A 21970-nucleotide genomic window follows, 5' to 3' on the forward strand; every position below is an offset into this window, starting at 1 on the left:
CGTGACTAGGTGCTAGGGATAAAAGTCTCTGGGCCCGCCCATGTCTCTTGCCTCGGTTCTTCTTGGATAGTCATCTCCAGAGCCAAAGTCCATGGTGTCTGGGTAGCTGGAAAATTCCTGAGGTGAAGGGAACTCCTCTGCTGAAGAGTGAGTCCGATGCCCGAACACCTTTTCCTGGAGCTCAGCGATGTCGTTGCGAATGTCAGCCAGCATGAGCAGCAGGAAGTCGAATGACCCTGGAGGCCCCTGTGCACGTGGGAGAAAGCAAAGCTATGACGCACGGCAGACGCACCCTCACTGCAGTTATGGCCTTCTGGCTCCACAACCTCCTCATAGCTGCAGCTTGCAAGCAGATCCCTTGTGAACACTTGTGCCCCAAGTACAGTAGACATAGACTAACAGCATGGGCCCTTCGGGATGGTTCTCTACCTCCCCGTCTCATATAGCAAGGGCGACATACTCACCTGCCCCCTCCCTCCTAACTCCTGGTAAGAGCAAATCCGAAAACAACCCTCCAAGGCATGCTCCAAAGGAATCTGAAAGGCACTGTGAGGACAGTACAACAGAGGCTGGATTCCAGGGGGTTTGAGCCTCAGCTTTGCTATTGGAAAATGATGTAGTTATGGGCACGTCGCTTGATTTCTCTTGGAAATGAGAATAATAATAATAATAATAATAATAATATTCTCACCTTCACAGATTGTTATAGAGTTCAGACGTGGATATTTAAGTGACTTAATCCACGTGAAAGGTGTACAGGATACTAAAAGCTCAAAATGTTACCAGTTATTCTTTAAAATTGACATTTGAAGGATAGTTATGAGAGTATGGTTTAGAAACACCAAATCCTAGCTCGACACTTGTGGCTCAAGCCTGTCATCCTAGCTACTCAGGAGGCTGAAAGCTAAGGATTGTGGTTCAAAGCCACAAAGACTCTTATCTTTAATAAACTACTCAGAAAAATCTAGACATGGTTCTGTGGCTTATGTGGTAGAATACCAGCCTTGAGCAAATGCCTAGGCCCTAAGTCCAAGCCCCAGGACACACACACACACACACACACACACACACACACACACACACACACACCAACCCCCCCATCCTTATTGACTAGAAAAGGTTCAAATAAGAACTTCATATTTTCCCTACTTATTAAACATTTCTTATCACTGAATAGTATTTATTAAAGTTTTTATTTTTGTGCAGCTACTGGAGCTTGAATTCAGAGCTTCATGCTCTTACATAGCGTTTTCATTCCAGACTGGGGCTCTACTACTTGAGTTACACTTCCAGCACTTTTTTACACTTTTGATGAGTTGTTTGGACATAAGAATCTCTCAGATTTTTCTGCCTAGGCTGGCAGTGAACTGAGATCCTCAGATTTCAGCCTGCTGAGTAGCTAGGATTACGAGTCAGGGGTACCCGGTTTTATTAAGCTTTAATTTCCATCAGTTCTGTGATTGAGCATGGTAAACAACAACAAGGCTGTGTTTAAGCTCCACTACTACCATCAAAGTACACACACACACACACACACACACACACACACACACGTGTAAATTTGGACCTGGTAGAAAAGCTAATGACGCAGCAGCATATACTGCAAAGCACTTAAGCCAAGTATTTTTGTGGCAGGTCGCACTCCACTATCAAGCCTGCTGAGAGGTGAGGAGATGGATGACCAGAGAGGCTGAGCGGTATGGTCACCAGCTAATGGCTGAGCTGTCAGCCCAGACCTCTTTCCTCTTGTGGCCACAGCTTTTAGTCTTGAGTCAGAAATGATAAGAAGCTTTAGAAGCAGGGAGACTAGTGTTTCCTGTGTTTTTGGATATTAGTAATGTCCATTTGTGTGTGTGTGTGTGTGTGTGTGTATACGCATGCACCAGTCCTAGGGCTTGAACTCAGGTCCTGCATACTGTCCCTGAGCTTCTTTTGCTCAAGGCGCTCAACCACTTGAGCTACAGTTCCACTTCTGGCTTTTTGGTGGTTAATTATAAAGTCTCAGGGACTTTCTTGCCTGGGCTGTAATCACTCCTAGTGGTTGAGACCCACATTCCTGGAGGCCTTCTTAACACCCCCCCCCCCCGCCCCCAAGCTTGACAGACAGTGCCACTTACTGGAGATCCTCTGGGCCCAGGTGCTCCTCTCTCTCCCTAGAAACAGAAAGGTCAGGGTTAGTGTTCAGAACACACAGATGTTGCTTCCATAGTCTCTAGTCTAGATGCCCACCATTCATCTCCCAGGCAAACCAGGCATTTTCTATAGGAAACAAATGTGGGATTGAAGCTAGACTCATGGGACCCATTAGTTGCACAGAACTGCTTAGGTCAAGTGTCTCTCCTGCCAAGTTCCCCAAGGGCCATATGTTTTTAAACCAGATCTGACAAGAGGAATACTTGTATTTTTAGGCAGTGTGTAAAATAACAGACACGTTCTAAAGCAATGCATGCCAACTCCTCTAAGAGATCAGAAAGGAGTCGGCTCTCAGAACTGAAACAGAACTTCTGTTCTTGACTTCAAGCACAGAAACGAGGGCCCAGGCAAAAACATCTTCCAAAACAAACAGGTTAATGAGCAAAACCAGTGTGGCAATCCATCACACCACAGGGTGGTTGGTTATTTCCCTAGTACTGAGACTGGTGACTGGTCTGTTTGCTTTCAGTGGTAGCTCCATACCTTATTTTTATAAAAACATAAATATAAAAGAGCTCTGCTTTTTAGATTTTGTTATCCTTTTCTATTTTTTGACTTTTTGTCAGTTGTGGGGTAAGTACTGTCCCTAGGCTTTTTTTGTTCAAGGCTAGCCCTTTACCATTTTGAGCCACGGTGCCACTTCTGGTTTTCTAGTGGTTAACTGGAGATAAGAGTCTCACAGACTTTCTTCCCCGGGCTGGCTTTGAACCATGATCCTCAGATCTCAGCCTCCTGAGAAGTTAGGATTCTAGACATGAGCCACCAGGATCCAGCTTGTTCTCAAATTTTTAAAGTAAGGTATGACTATACTTTACTCAAAGTGCTTTGAGACAAGAAATGATTCTGGTTTTGGAGTTTATTGGATTTGAAATATCTGCAAAATTTTACTGGTTGGACATCTTCAATCTGAAAAACTGCTTCCAACTCTCCCTACCCAACCCCATTTTTTTTTCTTTGAGAAAGGGTCTTGTAGCTCAGGCTAAAGTGTGTACACCTCAGCCTGTCAGGACTGGATTTCAGGCACGCGCCGCCATGTCCAGCTTACAATCTTGTCATGTCAGCGCTCTCTAAATGCTTAGGATTTGGGAGCACGTGGACTTTGGCGTATCTGTGGTTCCACTCTGCCATATGCAATGTGGGGACGGAAACAGTCGCCTGTTGAGCTTTACCGGATGTCTGTGCAGTGGGTGGAAACGGAGAGGCCTTCAGCTACACCGTCTTACCTTCAAGCCGTCTCTTCCTGGCGCCCCTGGCGGACCCTACGAGACACAAGGATCTGGTTTAACGGAAGGACAAAGCACAGGGCGAGCATACGTTCTCCAGCCACATAGCAGATCTCAGATACTGACCACAGGGCCCCTCCGGCCTTGCTTAATGTGGGACAAATCCGGAGATGGTCCCATGGGTCCCATTGAGCCCCGAGGGCCAGGCTGCCCAGGGGGGCCTGGCACACCAGGAAAGCCTGGACTCCCTTTGGGTCCTGGAGAGCCTGTAATGACAGAACACAGCCCGTGAGCAGGCTCTGGCTGACGAGTGCACCCACAGTCCCAGAAGCTACTGCTCCTCAACCCTCTCTTCTCATGCCCGGTCTTGAACTCAGGGCGTTAGACACCGTCCCTTAGCTGTTTTTGCATAAGGCTGGCACTCTTAATTAACCCTTTTGAGTCAACACTTCCACTTTCAGCTTTTTAGTGGTTAAAGGGGGATAAGAGTCTTACAGACTTTTCTGCCCTGGCTGGCTTCGAACTGCGATCCTCAGAGCTCAGACTCCTGAGTAGCTAGGATTATAGGCGTGAGCCACCAGCACCTGACTAGCTCTTGCGCTTTGTATTATGCCCTCTGCCTTCTGGCAGCTCCACTAATACGCCTCATGAGAATGTGAACGCAACACCATCTTCCTCTCCATCCTCCTCTCCTTTCATGGACCAGCAGGCTCCTCAATCCCAAGTCAGAAACTTGAGATGCTTCCCACAGTCTTCCCCTAGTTCAGAGAGCAGCAGCCACTGTCTCAACGACCAAAGCCAGTGGATTCTGACCTGGTGTGGTTTTCTGTGCGGCTGCTAGGCTGTGATTCATCATGGACTTGGGCTGAATTTTTATTTAAAGGTGGGAGAAATCCCTATTTGGCTTTCAAGCTTCTCGAATACATCTCAACGGAGAGCAACCCAGCACTAGAAATAAGGAATGGGAAATTCTTCATGCGAGAGCCTGGTCCATTAGAAGTCTCATTCATCCTCAGTCGCCCCTCTGCTCCCTCAAGGACCCTGGACAGCTCAGACCATGTTAGAAACCAGATGGAAGAATTAGAAGAACAGCGAGCAAGTCATTTATGATGAAAACAGCTGCACTAGGTGATAGTGCCTCTAATGCTAGGGTGCAGGAGGACTGAGAGTTCAAGGTCAGCCTGTGCTACATAGCAAAGACTTTTACACACACACACACACACACACACACACACAGAAAAGCCAACACAAACGAGAGAGAGAGAGAAAGAGAGAGAGAGAGAAAACAAGAAAGAAAAGCAAATGGTTTGCCTATTCTTCCAGCCGTCTTTGTCCTAGGGGTATGGTATGGATATGTCTGGAGATGAGATTCTACAGAAGCAGAAACTCCTCTTACAATGGGGGAGGAAATGCCACATTAAGAATCAGTCTGCAACAGGAGATTCTTTTTATCTTAGAAATTGACCAAGGTAGCTGGGCACTGGTTGGCTCACACGTGTAATTCTAGCTACACAGGAGGCTGAGATCTGAGGATCGATGTTCGAAGCCAGCCTGGACAGGAAAGTCTGTGAGACTCTTATTTCCAATTAACCACCAGAAAACTGGAAGTGGCATGGTGACTCAAGTGGTAGAGCGCTCGCGTTGAGCTGAAGGGCTCAGGGACAGCTCTCAGGCCCCGAGTTCAAGCCCCATGATTAACAACAACAACAAAATCCATCAAGATGCATTGTACTTATAAATGGACATGTTGAGTGATAACCCCTTTGTACATCTACTTAAGGATAATAAAAATATAATTAGAAAAAGTAAGACGCTGCCTGTATGAGGCATATGCTGGAGGAAGTCCCCACCTGATCTGAACAAGCTCAGGGCTACGTCACAAACAAGAGGACAATCTAAAGCCCTAGGCCTGTTCTTCTCTGTCCAGTCCTCTTGTGCTTGAGAAAAACTAAGAGATTAAGGTATAAGTATATAGAAATCACACAGATCCTTTTAGAAGAGCTCTGAGTTCCTGCTTATCTTGTCATCTAAAACTTGCCCCTTCCCTTCTTGCTTCTACAAATGCCATCATTCTTCGATGCCCATACAAAGGCCTCAAACTCCATCCCTGACAGGTGAATGCAACCTCTCTCTCTTCTTCTAGGTACCAGGACAGAATCATGTGCTTCTTACTTGGCAGTATGCTCATATTCTTTCCCTCTATTTTCATTCACTGTGCATGTCTTGTTAGAACGTTAAGAGGTCATCCGGAGTACCTAGCATTGCTAAACTCTGATAACCTGGGCTAAGACAGTCAGTTATTTAGAATCACATAAGCACTAACATCACTTCCTTTCAGTGCAAGATAATCTGTTGGTCCATCGTCTGTACAGAGGCTCATAATAAGACATAAAACACCTTATACTTATTTTTAAGTTCTTATCTCATATTTCCTGGGTCTTTGCTCTTCTTGCCCAGGCTGGCCTGGACTGTAATCCTCCTATCTTAGGCCTTCTGCATAATTACTATGTCATGTGTACATCACCCTATCCAGTATTTTATTGAGATGGGGTCTCAACAGCATTTTGGGAGTTGCCTGGGCTGGTCTTGAACTTCAGTCCTCCTGATCTTTGCCTCTTGAGCCACTGAGTTACTGGGCTTGGCCTAGTGCCTACTTTTTAAAGAAAATACATAGATAGGCGAGACAGTGAAATTAAATTAAATGTCTTAAAATACCAAGGGAAGGGGAAAGAGACCTGGGGGAAAATGGAAACAATGGAGGTGGTCATGAGGTAGCAGAACTGAGTGATAACATTGTTCTATTCTTGTAGAGGTTAAGTTCTTTCTAGTAGGGAGTTAAAAAAAATCAGTTATTATTGTGTGTTTTCCTAGTTTACACCAATCCTTAGGTGTACTCTGGATTCCTTAGGACCCCTCCTGGCACAGGTGCGCGCCATTTCCTCAGCACCTGTTTCACTTCTCACAGTGGAGGCTGGAGCAGGTGGCCCCGCCCCGCCCCGCTGAGCTGAGTTCTCAGCAGGCCCCTGCTGGTTCTCACAGCCTCTTGGGCCTTTTCCACACTCACCAGGTGGGCCCTGGCCCCCAGGCAGGCCAGGAGGTCCTGGAAGGTAGGCGTTCGAGGCCAGCACCTTGTTCCCAGTGACATACTTGCCCAGCTCCGCAGCATTGTTGGGAAGCAGGGCAATCTACAAAGAGAAGAGGAGAACGGTAAAGCTTTGAAGACAGATCACCTCTCCAAATGTGCAACGGAAAGGTCAACTCTGGCAATGAACAGACTCCCTGCTTAACCTCAGCCCCCTCCTTGTCTGCTTGTGAGATCTGGACTTCCTCATCATAAGACAGGCCTTGGGACAGTCACCTACAGGAACAAACTCATGACATCTTTAATGTGCCTGGACTGGAGTCCGGCCATTATACATCAGTACAGAGCCACGCTCTGCCTGCGCTTGCTCCTGGCTCTGAGCCTAAGCTGTCAGCTGACATCGTTACCTATGGCCTTCCTGGTTTTCGTCTTCATGACCACAAAATGAGAGGATCACACCTGCACAGGTCGCATCTCAAAGAGGCAAGCAAGCCTGGGGATGAGTCATGCACACAGCCGGGCTTCCAAACGGTTCACTGAGCTCCTCCTAGCTCACCAGGAAAGGCTGCCCTGGCCTCCTGGCTGCGCCTGTGGGCAATCGCCTTCTGGCTTCTTGTTGGCTGTAGCGGGAAGAGGAGTGAAGGTACCCGTGTGCTAAGTGTGTAAGGGGTGGCCTTCTGCCTAAGCGAAGCCGAGGTCGGCCTGTGGGATGCAGCTGCTGTTATACGTGCATTCAGACGGAGGCTGCAGCACCTTCCATTTCCCCTCAACTCCCATCAGTGAAATCCGGAGGATCAGTGTCTCACGTTAGCCTTCATTCTAGAACACGGGAGCCCACAGTGAAATACGCCTCTCCGTGGCATGAATTTGTGAGATGCTGCTTGAAAAGCACTTCATAGTTAGTGCAGGGACCTAATGCTAATTATGTATTCAGTAGATGTTTACAGAGAGGCAGGCACTGTTTCATCTTGAAAACCCTGTGTAGCGGGTTTGATGGAGACACAGAGACATTAAGTTGCCTGGGGTCACATAGTTAGAGAATCTGAGGATTGTGATTTGAAACCAGCTCTGGCAGGAAAGTCTGTTACCTCCAAGACTCTTACCTCCAATTATCCACCAAAAAGCCAGAAGTGAAGGTGTGGCTCAAGTGGCAGAGTGACAGCTTCAAGTGAAAAAGCTAAGGGACTGCCCAGGCCCCGAGTTCAAGACTCGGTACTGGCACACAGACACATACACACCAAAGTAATATCAATTCATGATTCACCTGAGAATATGTGTGTGACGTGCACTTATTTATTTCTCTGTGTTTATGCTGGCATCCATGTAAGGCTTTCTGCCTGGTCTCTCTATTGATCACAAGCTTGTTGGAATCACAGAAAGCTGAGTAGATCATCATTAACCATGTGCAGCTTCTGCAAAGCCACTTTGCTCTCAGCATATCGATTCTCTCACTTAACTGATAGCTATGGTTCTCATGAGGGCTGGCCACAAGTTTGCTGGGCACGGAGAAGAGATAATGCCTCAGGCTTATCCTGTGACCTTTAAGAGAACTGCTTGGCAATGTGACATGGAGTCTGTGTACCTCTTTGATCTGCTTAGAGCCTTGAGTGGCAGCAATTAAATAAATAAACCAAGAAGTTTGTTGTGATAGCAGTGTTAAGCTCTGTCAAACTGACTGACTTCAGGTATGATAAACTGACTATCTAGGCTCAGGACAGTCTCCCAAAAAAGCCAGGCCACTAGATCCACCGTGAGGCTGTAATTCCCAGTACAATGACATCATCACAGACCTGGAGCCGGGTCTCACTCTGGGTGGCCTGAGGTTACCAAAGGGCTCCTTTCTTAGGCCACACCTTCAATTTTTTTAAAAAATGTAATAAATAAAGACACTGTGGAAAGTCACCATTTTAAAAAAAGTTTAGAAAGAGGAAGTTGTCTCTTAGAAAAGGAGGAAGTTCTCTGTCAATAAAGTACAGATAAAACACAACGGTAACCCTCCTAGGGGAAAAGATCACAGGAGTGCAAGTTCTACAAGAATTCAGAATAATGCTGCGCGTGGTGACACAGACATATAATCCCAGTGTTCAGAAATTCCAGCAGAGGCTGGAAGATCCTTAGTTGGAGGCCTGATTTGGTTACAGATTGAGTTCAAGGTCAGCTTGACTTATCCAGTAAGAGACTCTGTCTCCAAAACAAAACCACCCACAAAATAAGCAAGCCGGGGAGGGGAAAACTGGGGAAAGTTAAGAAAGGGGTGACACTGTCCCCCTTCCCCCAAAGAAAGGTAATCATTACCAGACTTACGAAATGACAGTCTCTCTGTACATTACCTGAATAATAACAATAAACTTGCAATAAAAAAACCAAAACCTAATAGTAGCATGTCTACCCTCTCTATCGTTCTACTATGTGTTCCCTACCAGAATGGGTTTCAAAAATTAACTTCCTTAGGGTGTGTGTGTGTGTGTGTGTGTGTGTCTTGTGTCACCTTCTAGGTTGTCAGTGGGAATGCATCCTCCATCCACACTCAGCTGGCAGGAACCGCAGTGAGTGCTCAGCGCGGCTCTTCCTGCCCTTCACCGTGGCGGCCAGACCCTCCTCTCCTCCGCTGCCCGCCCCGGCAGAGCTCCCGGTACCTTCTGCTTCAGCTGCAGCACGGTCTGCTTCATCTGGTGGAACTCCTTGCAGGTGGCGCAGCACGTCCCGCTCTTCGCGGCATGCTCAGCCTTCTCCGGGTGCCCTGGGAAAGGAGGCGGCATGAGGAAGGGCCTCCGCAAGGTGGGGCGGCTGACGATGGAGGCAGAGGACTTGATAGTTCTGAGGTCTCGGCCAGCATTCCCCAGGTCGGGGGAGAGGAGGATACGAGAGGAGGAGAGGCCCTGATACCCTTTGGGGAGCTGTTCCTAGATAGACATCCCAAATGCATGAAAATGTGGACCAGGGTTCTTTTATCCGTGCCTTTCCTGCCTGAAAACATGGCATCTTCATCAGTGCCTTCCAGAATACAAGCTCTATAAATCTGCTTTATTCACCCGGAAGGGGAAGTGCTCACAGGCTAACAGTAGCCTTAAGCTTAGGTAACAGAACTCACAAAGCGAATCTTCATTGCCTCTTCATGGGAGTATGGCTGGGTTGAAGGGGACTCAAAAAGTAGAGACAGCAAGAGGGCATTGCCGAAGAGAGGAGGAAGAATAAGACAGCCCAGCCAGGAAGCAGGAAGAGAGGTTGAAGGTGACATTGCCCAATGCTTTCCATTCCAATGCACTGGTCAGTGACTAGGCCATGAGAGATGGATGACACTCAACTACCTATAGGTTATCAACAAACCTAGTAGATCTTGACTCTGGATCAGTTGCTCTTATTGAAACTCACATTCTGTGTAGACAGCACAACTTAAGTTGTCCAAAGCTTCCATTCTTCACCCCTAAGTGCCCCACCCATATGTCTGCCCTACCTTCCATCTAGAACTCTCTCATTCATCTTCCCAACTATCCATCCATCCACCCACCCACCCATTTATCCATCCATTAACCCATCATCCATCCATCCATCCATTAATCCATCCATTAACCCAATCATCCACCTTTCCTACCTCCTTTCCCTTCTATCCAATTATTCAGCATCTGCCACTTAGCCCATGCAAAGTATATTAAATAAAAGAAAAATGAGCCAGACACTGGTGGCTCATACCTGTAACGTGAATAGCCTCTAGCTACTCAGGAGGCTGAGATCTGAGGATCATAGTTCAAAACCAGCTGGGGTGGAAATATCCCTGGGAGACTCTCATTTCCTATTAACCACTCAAAAACTGGAAGTGGCACTGTGGATCAAAGTGGTAGAGAACCCCATGACTGACGATGACAATAGCAGCAGCAACAATGACAAATAAACATGAAGAAACTGAGTTCACAATCCATACTTGACCTTTTTTAGAAGCTATTCCTCTTGGCAGACATGGGAGGTCATGTACCAAAGTTCACATTTGTACTTTACCATACCTACTTGATATTTTCCTAGTGTTGGCATCACTGGGCAGTCTGACAATTCTGTGATAGTATAAACCTTATCAGTAGGTTCTGGAGTTCATTTGGATCACAGAATATTAGAACGGACCCATCTCTGGGCCATTGTCTCCAACAGAAGAGGAAGTAACTGTCACTCAGCACCTTTCAGATTGTGCAAACCACAGCTCTGTGTGCATCTGTGCCTTGGAGGCAAAGATGGTAGCTAGCCCTTGTTACCTGTCACCTATGATGAGTCATGAAAGGAGACACTTAGCTTCCACAATGGTTGCCTCTCCCAGTGCAAACACTCCCCACCTAGGGTACTAACTGATCCTAATACTTATCATTTGCCTAAACAATGAGAGATATGAGGTAGGTCGTTTGATATCATTCTGTGACGGCAGCTCTGAGAGGGACTAAGTTCAAAACTCTACCTGGTTTGTGTGTGGAGATTCTGGAGCACACATCTACAAAGGTCCTTGTGGGCCTTGTGGGTGGTATGTTAGCAGTTCATTTTGAAATCAGGATGGAATCCCTCCTGTGTGTTTTCAGTCCTCTGCGTTAATGGCGTGAGCCTTGATCTCCAGGAAAAGTCCAGTGAGGTAGTGGTTAGCGATTTGCTTCCGGCAAGTTGGAATGTTAAGGGTGCAATATTACCAACTCGCCACAAGGGGGCAGAGAGCTCTATTTTTTTTAACTGAAATTTAGCGGGCTATATATAGGAAGCATCGGAAATGCTAACATCCGACCTATCACAGTAGTTAAGCCCGAAGGAACATAGAGGAAAAAAAACAACAACAACAGAGAATCTTCCTGACCTATTTCGTATGGGTGGTGTCACGAATGAACACAAGTATGTTTGTTTTGAAAGCCTGGCTGTGCAGATTTGGGCTCTAGATTTCGTGGAAGTGTGTGTCCATGCCAGATCACAATCACCGGCGGCGGCGGTGGGGGGGGGGGGCTCTTAAATATCCTGGGAAATCTGCTGCACCCCATCCATCTAGGGGTGACAGTGTGGCAACGGGGTTCTGCACGTTGGAGAGCTCCCCAGGTGAGCGCGAGGTGGAGTCACGCCTCTGTGAATCAGCGGAGCTTGAACGTGATAGGAAACACCTGGCTGTCTCTCCTACTTTGAACTGGGGTGAGTGATGACGGGTGGGGGTGGGGTGGGGGGGTCATGGCCGTGTGATCGGAAAAGAAACAAAAGTTGAAAAATAAAGACGGGTACGCTAATGACTGCAGAGCCAACATCTCCTTCATTGGTCTCCCCATCCGTCTGCACAGACTCCCCCGGGGTGACGAAACTGGCTCCAGCTCCACGCTTTCCAAACCTCAAATCAAAGGGATGGCAACGCCTATTAGCCACATGGCTTGTGTCTCTGAACCTGGGGATCGCCAGCTCTCCACCCCCAGAAGCCTCGTGGGGACCATGCCCCTCTAACTCCGTCTGTCTTTGTTTTAAAAAAGAAAAATCCCTCCTACCTTGTCGATGTGAAACACTGAAAGGTTAAAAATGATAAGACAGAAGGGGAGATGACACGTGTTCATATTTAATAATCACTCATAACCCCCGCTACACCATGATCACGTGAGCTACTGGGTTGATTAATTAGGACAAATGGCCTAGTTGCCTCATATTTCAGAAGGCAGAAGGACTCTTTTCGGCCCTGACATTTCATCTGACCGGGTCAAACGTTGTGATGCGTCGTTGCTCACCTTTTAGACATGATAAGGAAAGTTTTCCGCTTAGAAAGTGTTGAAGCTGCCTGTATTTTCAAGTCTCAGTACTGACAGTGTAAAGAAATGTGAACTGCACAGAATTACCAAGGCTGGCAGGGGCTTCTACTAATGACGCTGAATCATGCCAACTTTGCAAACGGTCTTCAGAATTCACGGGGTTCAGCCCTCTGGTCTACAGGTAAGAAAATGGAGGCCCAGAGTTCTGCCCAATGTCACAGAGCTAGTCCTACAGCAGTCCTTGTTAGTAGCTCTCTTACTTCCCAAGAACTTTCTACAGCATCGCAGTGGTCAAAGAAATGACTTCAAGGTGCTTCCTTCCCGGCCAAGCCATCAGAGGTAGCTCACCTGCTGGGTGGCCCAACCACGTGAAAGGTCAGGGCGTACGATGCACCTGTCCCTCCTCATAACTGTGTATGTGACTGACTCTTCACAGTGTTGGGATGTTTCTCTTCATAAAACATAGAAGCAAATGTTTATGCTCTGTATATATCTGTTTTGTTTTGTGTTTGTTTGGGGTGCCAGTCCTGAGGCTTGAACTCAGGGCCTGGGTGCTGTCCCTGAGCTTCTTTTGCTCTAGGCTAGTGCTCTATCACTTGAGCCACAGCTCTTTTTCGAGCATTTTTTGTGGTTACTTGGAGATAAGAGTCTCACGGACTTTCCTGCCCAGGTTGGTTTCAAACCGTGATCCTCAGATCTCAGCTTACTGGGTAGCCAGGACTATAGATGTGAACCAGTGGCACCTCGCTCCATACTTGTTCTATCTTTGAGATAGGGTCTCACTCTATCCTGAGTCTGGCTTCCAGTTCACCTGCCTGCCTTCAGCCTCCCCAGTGATGGGATTATATGTATGTGCCACCACACTTGGCTAAAAAGTTTCCTAAGAGATAATTTTTCAGACTGGGCATGGGAGTGTTTAGGAGGACGCCACCTTGGAGTATATAGTGAGATCCTGTCTCAGAGGATTAGGGAGAAAGAATGGAGATTTTAAAAAGAAAAAAGAATAGCTGCAATTCGTAGCCAGCTTTAATTTTTTTTTTCTTTTTGCCAGTCCTGGGGCTTGGGCTCAGGGCCTGGGCACTGTTCGTGAGCCTCATTGCTCAGGGCTAACACTCTACCACTTGAACCACAGCACCAATTCCAGCCTTTTCTGTGTATGTGGTGCTGAGGAATCGAACCCAGGGCTTCATGCATGCTAGGCAAGCACTCTACTGCTAAGCCATATTCCCAATCCCCCCCCCCTTTTTTTTAAAAAAAAAAAAGCAATCTGTCTTTTAGTGTACTTGAGCTGCAAATCCTGAAAGAGGAGGTCCAGTAATGTGCTCATCTCCAAACTGTGTGCACAGGACGGTTAAGTAAGAAACTCATTAGCACCTCACAGGCGCCCAAAGTCCTGTGGAGCCTAATGTAGCGAGATGCTGCCAAACAAATGGCTGAGATATCATTTCCCACCGCCCCACCTCAGCCCCCAGGGAAGGCCAGGGCACGGGTGAGCGCCTCTCATCAAGGCAGATACTCTCCGCCTGAACTCTAGCTCAGCACCAAGCTTCAGGGACCATCTGCAGCAGGGCGACTGCATACGCTGCCGGCCTGCAGACTGGAATGTGTTTGCATCTTGCTGCAGGAGGTGGAGGGAACTGGAAACCAAAGAACAAGCAAACCCAGCATCTAAGATCTGAGGCTAGTCTCTGCCGTCCATCTCTCTGGTTATGGTCTGTTTCCCTGCAGACCATCATTCCCTTTGACCAGGTAGAGACTGCGGGTGGAAGGGGCCGGGTCCCCTATTCTGTGGGTCCTCAGCATGCATTACTGCTCTGCAGAGTTGGCTCTTGCAGTTTCTCATGGCTCTGCTCTGGCTAGGGCTATTCCAGACTTCCAGGATGTCAGGTACAAGAGGACTCACCTGCACCTAAACTCGAGGCAAAGACACACATGCTATCGCCAGACTGGGCAGGCCACAGCCCACCAAGCTCAGGAGCTGGCAACTTAGCTTCCAAGTGAAAAGTCAGAAAGCTATTTGCTGGTAACGAATTCTCAAGTACGGGCACCCACAAACAGATTAGTAACTGTACATCCCTTTTTTTCCCAGTGAGAGTCTTCTGCACAATGAAGGCTGTAATCTAAGAAGTAAATTTCACGTCCCTGCCTCCTCCCACCTTCTCGGCCTCTGAGCAAAAGGCAGTGATTTGACTTTTGAATAAAAAACATCTGTAATCATCATTTTGGTCTCTCTCAACCTCTGGGGCTCCAAGTCTGCTGTCCCTTGCTTTACAATTATCTCGGGGAGGAGGGGGGAAGGCTCCCTAGGCTCCAGGCTCTCAAAAGGGCCCCCAGCCTCTCAGTCTTCTAGCTTATGCAATGAACCCCAACTACCCAGTCCCCAAGCTCCAAGTAGGTATTGTGCATTCACTGCTCACACATGGCCCTTCCTCGTGACTCAACCACGTGGTTCGTCAGAACTGTGCTTTGTAGTTTTTCCTTCCGAGGCAGCTGGTCCCCAGCTGTCTCCTCTCCCGGTTTGAAGCCAGGGCTCCATCTCATGAGCGCTCACATTGGCTTCTTCGTCCCTCTGCATTTCTAGGTGTCTGGGATTTGACCTTCAAGACGATTCCCCCTAAAAACTAGCCCTGGTTCCATTCAGCTGTCATGGTTGTGTTCTAGTCATTGGTGGATGGAGGAGGTGGGCCCCCGGGTAGTAGAGGACCCGGCCTCCAGCCCTTTAAGAGACTAAGGGCTTTCTACGCAGGTCATTTGCCTAGTTGACCTTGGTTGGTAAAGATTAGTTGGCTCAATGTTCATTCCCATAGAAAGACTTAGTGACACTGGGGCCTATGGACTGACATCTGGAATTTTTTATGACTAGCTGGCACTGCTAAGTTGACAGAGAGATCTTAATAAGGTGACTGTTGTGACAGTTGGTCCACTAAGGCATTCTCTGAGGTTCGGACGTCAGCTTTAGGGCTTCGTTTCCTTTTCCTCTCTCCCCCTCCCTTACCATCCCCCTCCATCTCATGTGCTCTTTTTAACTCCAGACTTAAAGAAGAAACCCAGCACTCAGGCTGATCACGTGGCTCCGTGAGCAGACGTCTCAGCGGGATCTGGGGACAGAAGGTGACCCAGTGCTCCACGCTGCACCGCAACTCCAGCTGTCGGACATTTTCCTGCAGACTGCGGGCTGAGGCTTTTCGTAAAGTACACAATGAATTGCCTGAGAAATCAGATCTATAACACAAGACACGCTTTCTGGGCTGAAATAAATTTCCTCTGTCAAACTGATATAAAAATTCACAAGCACTCCCAATTTCTGTTGTTGTCTTTTTAAAGAAAATCTCCTCATGAATTGAATAACAAATAGCTCATGGACAGGGCCCAGGCATAAGGCTGTGCTTTTGAGGAGCACGGATACAGATTGGTACCTTATGTGGAAAATGGTTCATATTTTTATTTCAGCACATTTCCTTCGAGAGGACATCGTCTTTCTGCTCTCTTTCCTGCTCATCTAGACGACTCTTAATATATAACCAAGCCTGGCTGATTTCCCATGAGCCTACTACCGCCTTCTTCTAGCTCTGGGTGATAATGAAATCTGCATCTCACCACTTTTCCTTAGAAGCACTTATGTCCTTCTACCCCAGGTCCAGGTCCTACCTACTGTAAATGCCCCTTCCTGCTCATGGGCCCCAGAGGAGCAGGGGACCCAGTGACTACAGATAATGATAATATAATTTTATATATATGTATAAAACACAAGCATATTATGTAAAATAGGATATATGGCATATAAGACACATTAAAATGTTACATAAAAATAATTTCGTAATATGAACCATGTATTGTACATATTTATATTTTACATGTAATGATATGTACATACTTGGGACCTTATAGGTTATAGTATATAAATAATATACATTACATATATACCATAATACATATCACATGAAAGAACAGGCATTGTAGTATCACATTTAAACAATATATAGTGTAAAACAGTAGATAGATAGATAGAAACAATGATGAAATGGTGTCCAGATCTGATAACATGTAAACACGTTAGCTCACTGACACTCACCGGTGTCGCTGGGGTATTTGTCCCCCCTGGTGCACGTCTTCCCATCGTCCTCCAGGATGAAGCCCTCCCGGCACTCGCAGCGGAAGCTGCCCACGGTGTTGGTGCAGATGTGAGCGCAGAGGGTCTGGTTGCTGGTGGCACACTCGTCGATATCTGGTTTGAATCAGAGGGAGAGAACACTCAGCTTCAGAGAAGCCCCTTTCCACACAACTGATGACACGGGCGGGGCATGGGCCTGACCCCCTCCGTGGACGATGCAAATGACACCTGACCTGACGAGGATAAGAAATCTGAACCAGAACCAGGTGCTGGAAGCGCAGGCCAGCTGTGCAAAGAGCCCTGGGGGCGGTGACACCGTCAGCCCAGACGTGGGCTGCACTCTGCCCAGCGCTTCCTGGCTGTCACGCGGCTTGGGGCAGGCCTGCTGGCCTTTAGAGACTCTCCACGAAGCCTGCCCTAGGGCTTCTCAGAAGGCGATGTGTGAGAGCCAATGGCGACAACCCTTCAAGAAGCAGATACCAAATAAGTGACTTCTCACAAGTGGCTTAGGGGCCTGAGGCTGAAGTTCTCCTTCATAGCTAGGGGCTCCAAACGGCATGGTGGTGACCCAGAGGTCATTCTGGGACGGCCTCTTCCCATGTAAGAGACATGGTAGCTACTTCCGAGGAAAGAAAATAGCCACAATGATTCTGATGACAGTGAGTTTCCCCAGGAAGTCTCTGCCTCCTAATGACCCAAGCAGACCCCTGGTGAGCTGTGGAAATGAGTCGTGATAGCATCAAACACGAGTCTATGTCCACTGTGCGGCTCATGGGCTTGTTCCCTGCAGTGGCTTTCCCACCATGGGGAGAGGGGAGGCCTGGTTCCATTTCCTGTTCACCAGCTGGTGACACAGGGTAGCAGTGTGTGTGTGTGTGGGGGGGGGAGCAGGACCTAGCCCCGGGACTTGCACATGTGGTGGACAGATAGCTCGCTGCCCTGAACGTTAGGAGGCCACTGGCCTCCTAGCTGCTCCCTGGACAGTCCCCTCTACTGGGGACTCAGTTCTGGTAGGCCACGTGTGTGTCAAGGGGAAGCACATGGTCACGTCCCCTGAGCTTCCTTCCTGGATAGCCCAGGTGATGTCATCTGGAGCCAGGAGGTTCCAGCAGGACCCTCACTCAGCAACACTACCGGCTGAATGCCTTTCTCCCCAGAAAGAGAGGTCATTTGCAGTAGAATGCAATGTGTGCAGACCCCCAAATGCAAAGATCAGGGTAAGGTAGCCGCCAGAGACTGAAATTCCAGCCCTAGTGCTGAGGACGACGCCATCAGGAATGGCCTGAGCTCTCGGAGGGAGGTACGTGGTCCGCTCCATTCTTCACAGTCTCAGCAGTGCCTTTCTTGGTTAGTGAGAGGCACCGTTTTCAGAAGTGGTTGGGGGAAACCAGGAGACCGAGGCCTACATGGTTCCTCCAAGAGTCCCTGCTGGGAGAGAGGAGAAGGACTTCTCACAGCTGGATTGTGGCCTGCTCGGGTCTAGCTGCCAGTCTCAGTTCATCCTCCACCTGATTCTGTAACTTCACTGGACATCTTCATTGGAAGCACGTGTGAAAACAAATGCACGTTTCCAGGCTGAGTCCTTGGAGTTGTGACTCGTTAGGTCTGGAGGGAAGGCCAAGGACCTATTTATTTTTAAAGCAAACAAGGCCCCCCAGCTGCTTCTGTGAGAGGTTATCTATGGAGTGAGTGCACTCTGAAACATGGGGCTCTGGGGGACAATGAGTCCTATACTTGCCTCAGGAGCTCCAAGAATGCATGGTGGGAAAGCCCGATGCTGGGAATGAAAGGCCCGAGCTGGTGGCTACTGGGGTAGCTGGGCTGTTTGCTCAGCTGCAGCCCAGGTGCCTAGCTCTGGTTCCCTTAGACTTTCTTACAACCAGCCTGCTTACACAGACATGTCCTAGGTATCTTCTGAGAATATGTATTTTTTTTTGTTGTTTTTATATCTGATCACTTATATTCTGCTTTATACTATCCTAACAACATGGCATTGTTCCCTTTCTCCAGCTCTTGTCTCAATGTTCAGTTAGGCTATTGTCAGCTCCCTCTGAGTATACTTTGTTTTGTTGTTGTTGTTTTTTTTTTTTGGCCAGTCCTGAGACTTGAACTCAGGGCCTGAGCACTGTCCCTGGCTTCTTTTTGTTCAAGGCTAGCACTCTGCCACTTGAGCCACAGCGCCACTTCCGGCTGTTTTCTATATATGTGGTGCTGGGGAATCGAACCCAGGGCTTCATGTATACGAGGCGAGCGCTCTTGCCACTAGGCCATATCCTCAGCCCCTATACTTTGTTTTGATCATCATGATGAAGCGTAGTGAGCAATCTGGAAGATGAGTTCAAACCCAACTCCAACCTCCAGAGGTCTTAAGGGGAGGTATCAAAGATGAGAGCTGGTCCTGCTCATGAGGAAAAGTGCCACATAGACGACACCATCTGAACAAGGCGGGTCCCTAAGTGCTGGCATTCGACACGCGTTCCCCACATACCCAGGCAATATGGCTTCTCGCGCTTCCGGTGTCTCTCCCGGTCGTATCGGTACCCTGGGTAACAAGTACACAGCACCCGGCCAAAGTTGTCTGTGCACTGCTGCTCGCAGGGGGCCTCGGCGCAAACATCATAGTCTGCAAGAGCAAAGTGCAATCGCGTGAGCCACGGGAGGAAGTGGGGAACGATACCCTCTGCTCCTCTTGGAGTTGTATTACTATTATTGTTGTTGTTGCTGTTATTGTTATTATCTTGAAGTAATTGTACAAAAGGGTTTCCATTCAACACATCAGTTTAGGAATATAATGCATCTTGAGCAATGTCACCCTTCCATTGTTCTCCTCCACCTCCTCCAAACCCACTCATCTCTCCAGTTTCCTTCATTTAATAGTATAATCATTGGATAGCATGATTGCATTTTCCTTCCTCTTCCCCTTGGTTTCAACTCCCCCCACCTCCAGTTCCAGTTTTCCCGGTGGTTATGTTGTTAAGTTACAGGTTAAGTGTTCAAAGAAGTGACACCATTGGAATTCTCCTCTGCACAGACCAGGCTTTAGTTAACACGTCTGGTGATATCTGCATAGGACCCTGAATATGTGTACATATATATTTATAAATTAGATCTCACTTCCACATATGAGAGAAGACATGTGTCCTTTGCTCTCTGGTCCTGACTTACATAATTTTTTTTTTTGGTCCAGGTTTATCTATTTCTCTGCCAATGAGAGTTCTGTAGTGGATAACTTAGTAGGCAGCACCTCAGTGGTTAAGAGCAAGTGTCACTTGTGCTTTCTCTCCTGGGTCACTGCTTCATCGTTGGGTCTTCAGTGTTATTCAGAGAGCAGATGCGTGCGCTAGTGTTGGCTCTCTGGCATTCCTTTGGGGCTTATTTCATCTCCCGCCCACCCAACTGACACAGATATAGAGAATTCCTTCCAGAACAACGTAGAGAAAGGCCAGCCGGGGGGATGGGCATTTGTACAAGCACGTGAGAGGAAGAGCCAGAAGTCGGGCAAGAGAAAGAGAAAAAGAGAGGAAGGAAGACTTTGAATAGAAATGCGAGTAGGCCAAGTTTGGTAGTCCAGACCTACTATCCTAGTGTCTTGGATAGATGGTAGGAGCACTGTGGATTGGGTCTAGCCAGGGAAAAGTACATTAGATTATCTGAAAAACACACTTGAGACGAAAAGGACTGGGAACGTAGCTCAAGTGGTAGATGGCCTGCCTGGTGCGTATATGTCCCTAGGAACTGAAAAAATAAAACGTGGCAGAGTTCTCAGGGGGAGTGCTGTGTAAGTGAGTGTTGAAGGCATGCTATTGCCAGTCCAAAGCTTGTGCAAACTGGGGTGCATGTTCTTCTCCTCATAAAGAATTAGAGCATCTGCTCCTCTGGATTTTTATGAGCTGCTATTTCATGAGTGTCTGTTGGGACTTTGGCTCGAAGTCAGTAGCTCAGCATCTGCTCCCGGCCCAGACCCAGCGCGTTGTTAATCACTGTGCTACCTTCCCAGGTGCTGACAGGTATACTCTCCCTGGTCACCTCGGGAGCCTGCATCTGCCGTGAAGGTGAACAAGCAGGGTTGGCTTGACAAGGGTCCGCCATTCCCACAGAACTCTGGAGAGCTGTCTTGGATTGGGGGTGGGGGGTTCCCACAGGCGAGGCTCCAGGCCTGCTTTCCTGAGTGGGCTTCTCACCAACCCTGACAAGCTGCTTCAGGCTGAACGGGCCAAAGAAACATGGCCCCCTAGGCAACCGAAAGTTGGGAATACAGAAGGTCTGAGCTGAAGGTGAGCTGTTCTACTCATGCTGCCATCGGGCAGCCGCCAAAGGAGGAGAGAGGAGAGGGGCAGAGAGGCTGTCTAAAGAACTGCTAGGAGCTTGCCTTGACGGCCACCCTGTGCCTCAAATCCCTGTCTGCCTCCACATCTGTGGGTGTTTTCCCGCCACATCTGCAGATGGCCAGAATGCATCGCTTCTTCCGTTTGAGCACTCCCTGTTGATTTCCAGCCTGGGGAGAGGCACATTTAGCTTTTTCTTTTTGCCAGTCTTGGGGCTTGAACTGAGGGCCTGGGTGCTGTCCCTGACCTTTTGTGTTCAAAGCTAGCACACTAGCACTTGAGCCACATCTCCATTTCTGGCTTTTTTTTTTTTTCTTTCTGGACTGAGTCTCATAGCCTTTCCTGCCAGCACTGGCTTTGAACTGTGATCCTCAGACAGCGCTCAGCCTCCTGAGAAGCTAGGATTACAGGTGTGAGCCACCAGCGCCCCGGCTTTTCATTGCCTTATCCACCGCTCACCCGAGCCTGGAGTTCTCCACTTGCTAGTCCTTTCGTCTGGCCAGTAGTTTCATTGACATTTTGTTTGATAGCTCTTCAGTGTTTACATTACAATGGCAATATAAAAGTTGCTTTCTGCTGAGCCCCGGAGTCTGATCGCCTGAGGCATTAGGAGAGTCTCAAGTATGTTTGGGGGTGGCAGGCATTGAGCCTTTCTGTTGGCTTCAACCTGCTCCCCCCTTCCCTCAGCTACTTTGTGACTGGAGACCGTAGAGACCACATTTCTTCTTTGCCAGCTATTCCGTATTGCTGATGAAGGACGTTGGGTTGCAGAGAGGAAACAGACAGACAGACAGACAGACAGACAAAGACAGAGAGACAGGCAGATATATAGATAGACGGATGGTCGACAGACAGACACACACATGAAGATTACTGCCTGTGCTCCCCAAGCCTCATTTCATTCTCCCCCCCTTCCTAACCCTCCACTGGCTTGTTTGGCAGAAGCAATAAATGCCAATTTGTAGCTTTCCCTACACTTGCAGAACTGGTCTCATTACAGCCCGTCTCAGAGATACTAGCACCAGCCAAAGGGTGCATCCTCACGAAGATGTGGTTCCCAGGCCCCTCGTCACGTTCTCTGACTTGAGAGAAACAGCACCTGCCACCCTCGCCTCAGAGGTCTCAGAGGTCTCAGAGGTCTGGGGCCCATCGAACAGCACCTCTTCTCAGCCTAATCGGCCGCCATCTCTGCCTGCCCAGCGCGAGGTGGCAGCTGCCGGCTGTACTTATCTCTGTGGTGCTGCTGTTGCTCTGCCTTTTCAGTTCCTGGTGCTGAGCCAGCTTTGCATCCTAGT

General features: G+C 48.2%; 1 protein-coding gene and 1 long non-coding RNA gene across 2 annotated transcripts in view; one reads left to right on the plus strand and one right to left on the minus strand.

Annotated features, from left to right (window-relative positions):
- Positions 1-8: 8 nt before the first annotated feature.
- Positions 9-21970, minus strand: part of Ccbe1 (collagen and calcium binding EGF domains 1) — a 166651-nt gene continuing 144689 nt past the window's right edge. The window contains exons 4-11 of the mRNA XM_048363579.1: positions 18839-18973; positions 16312-16464; positions 9135-9238; positions 6481-6601; positions 3543-3682; positions 3417-3452; positions 2118-2153; positions 9-246 (exon numbers count right to left, since the gene is read on the minus strand). Coding sequence (XP_048219536.1) covers positions 13-246; positions 2118-2153; positions 3417-3452; positions 3543-3682; positions 6481-6601; positions 9135-9238; positions 16312-16464; positions 18839-18973 — 959 coding nt within the window. The 3' untranslated portion in view covers positions 9-12. The remainder of the gene's footprint in view (positions 247-2117; positions 2154-3416; positions 3453-3542; positions 3683-6480; positions 6602-9134; positions 9239-16311; positions 16465-18838; positions 18974-21970) is intronic.
- On the plus strand, positions 10083-15557 carry LOC125364130. The gene is made up of 2 exons (XR_007213417.1): positions 10083-11643; positions 15272-15557. It is a non-coding gene; the product is annotated as an uncharacterized LOC125364130 (long non-coding RNA).

The sequence above is a fragment of the Perognathus longimembris genome, chromosome 15 (assembly GCF_023159225.1).
Source record: "Perognathus longimembris pacificus isolate PPM17 chromosome 15, ASM2315922v1, whole genome shotgun sequence".
Classification (NCBI taxonomy): Eukaryota; Metazoa; Chordata; class Mammalia; order Rodentia; family Heteromyidae; genus Perognathus; species Perognathus longimembris.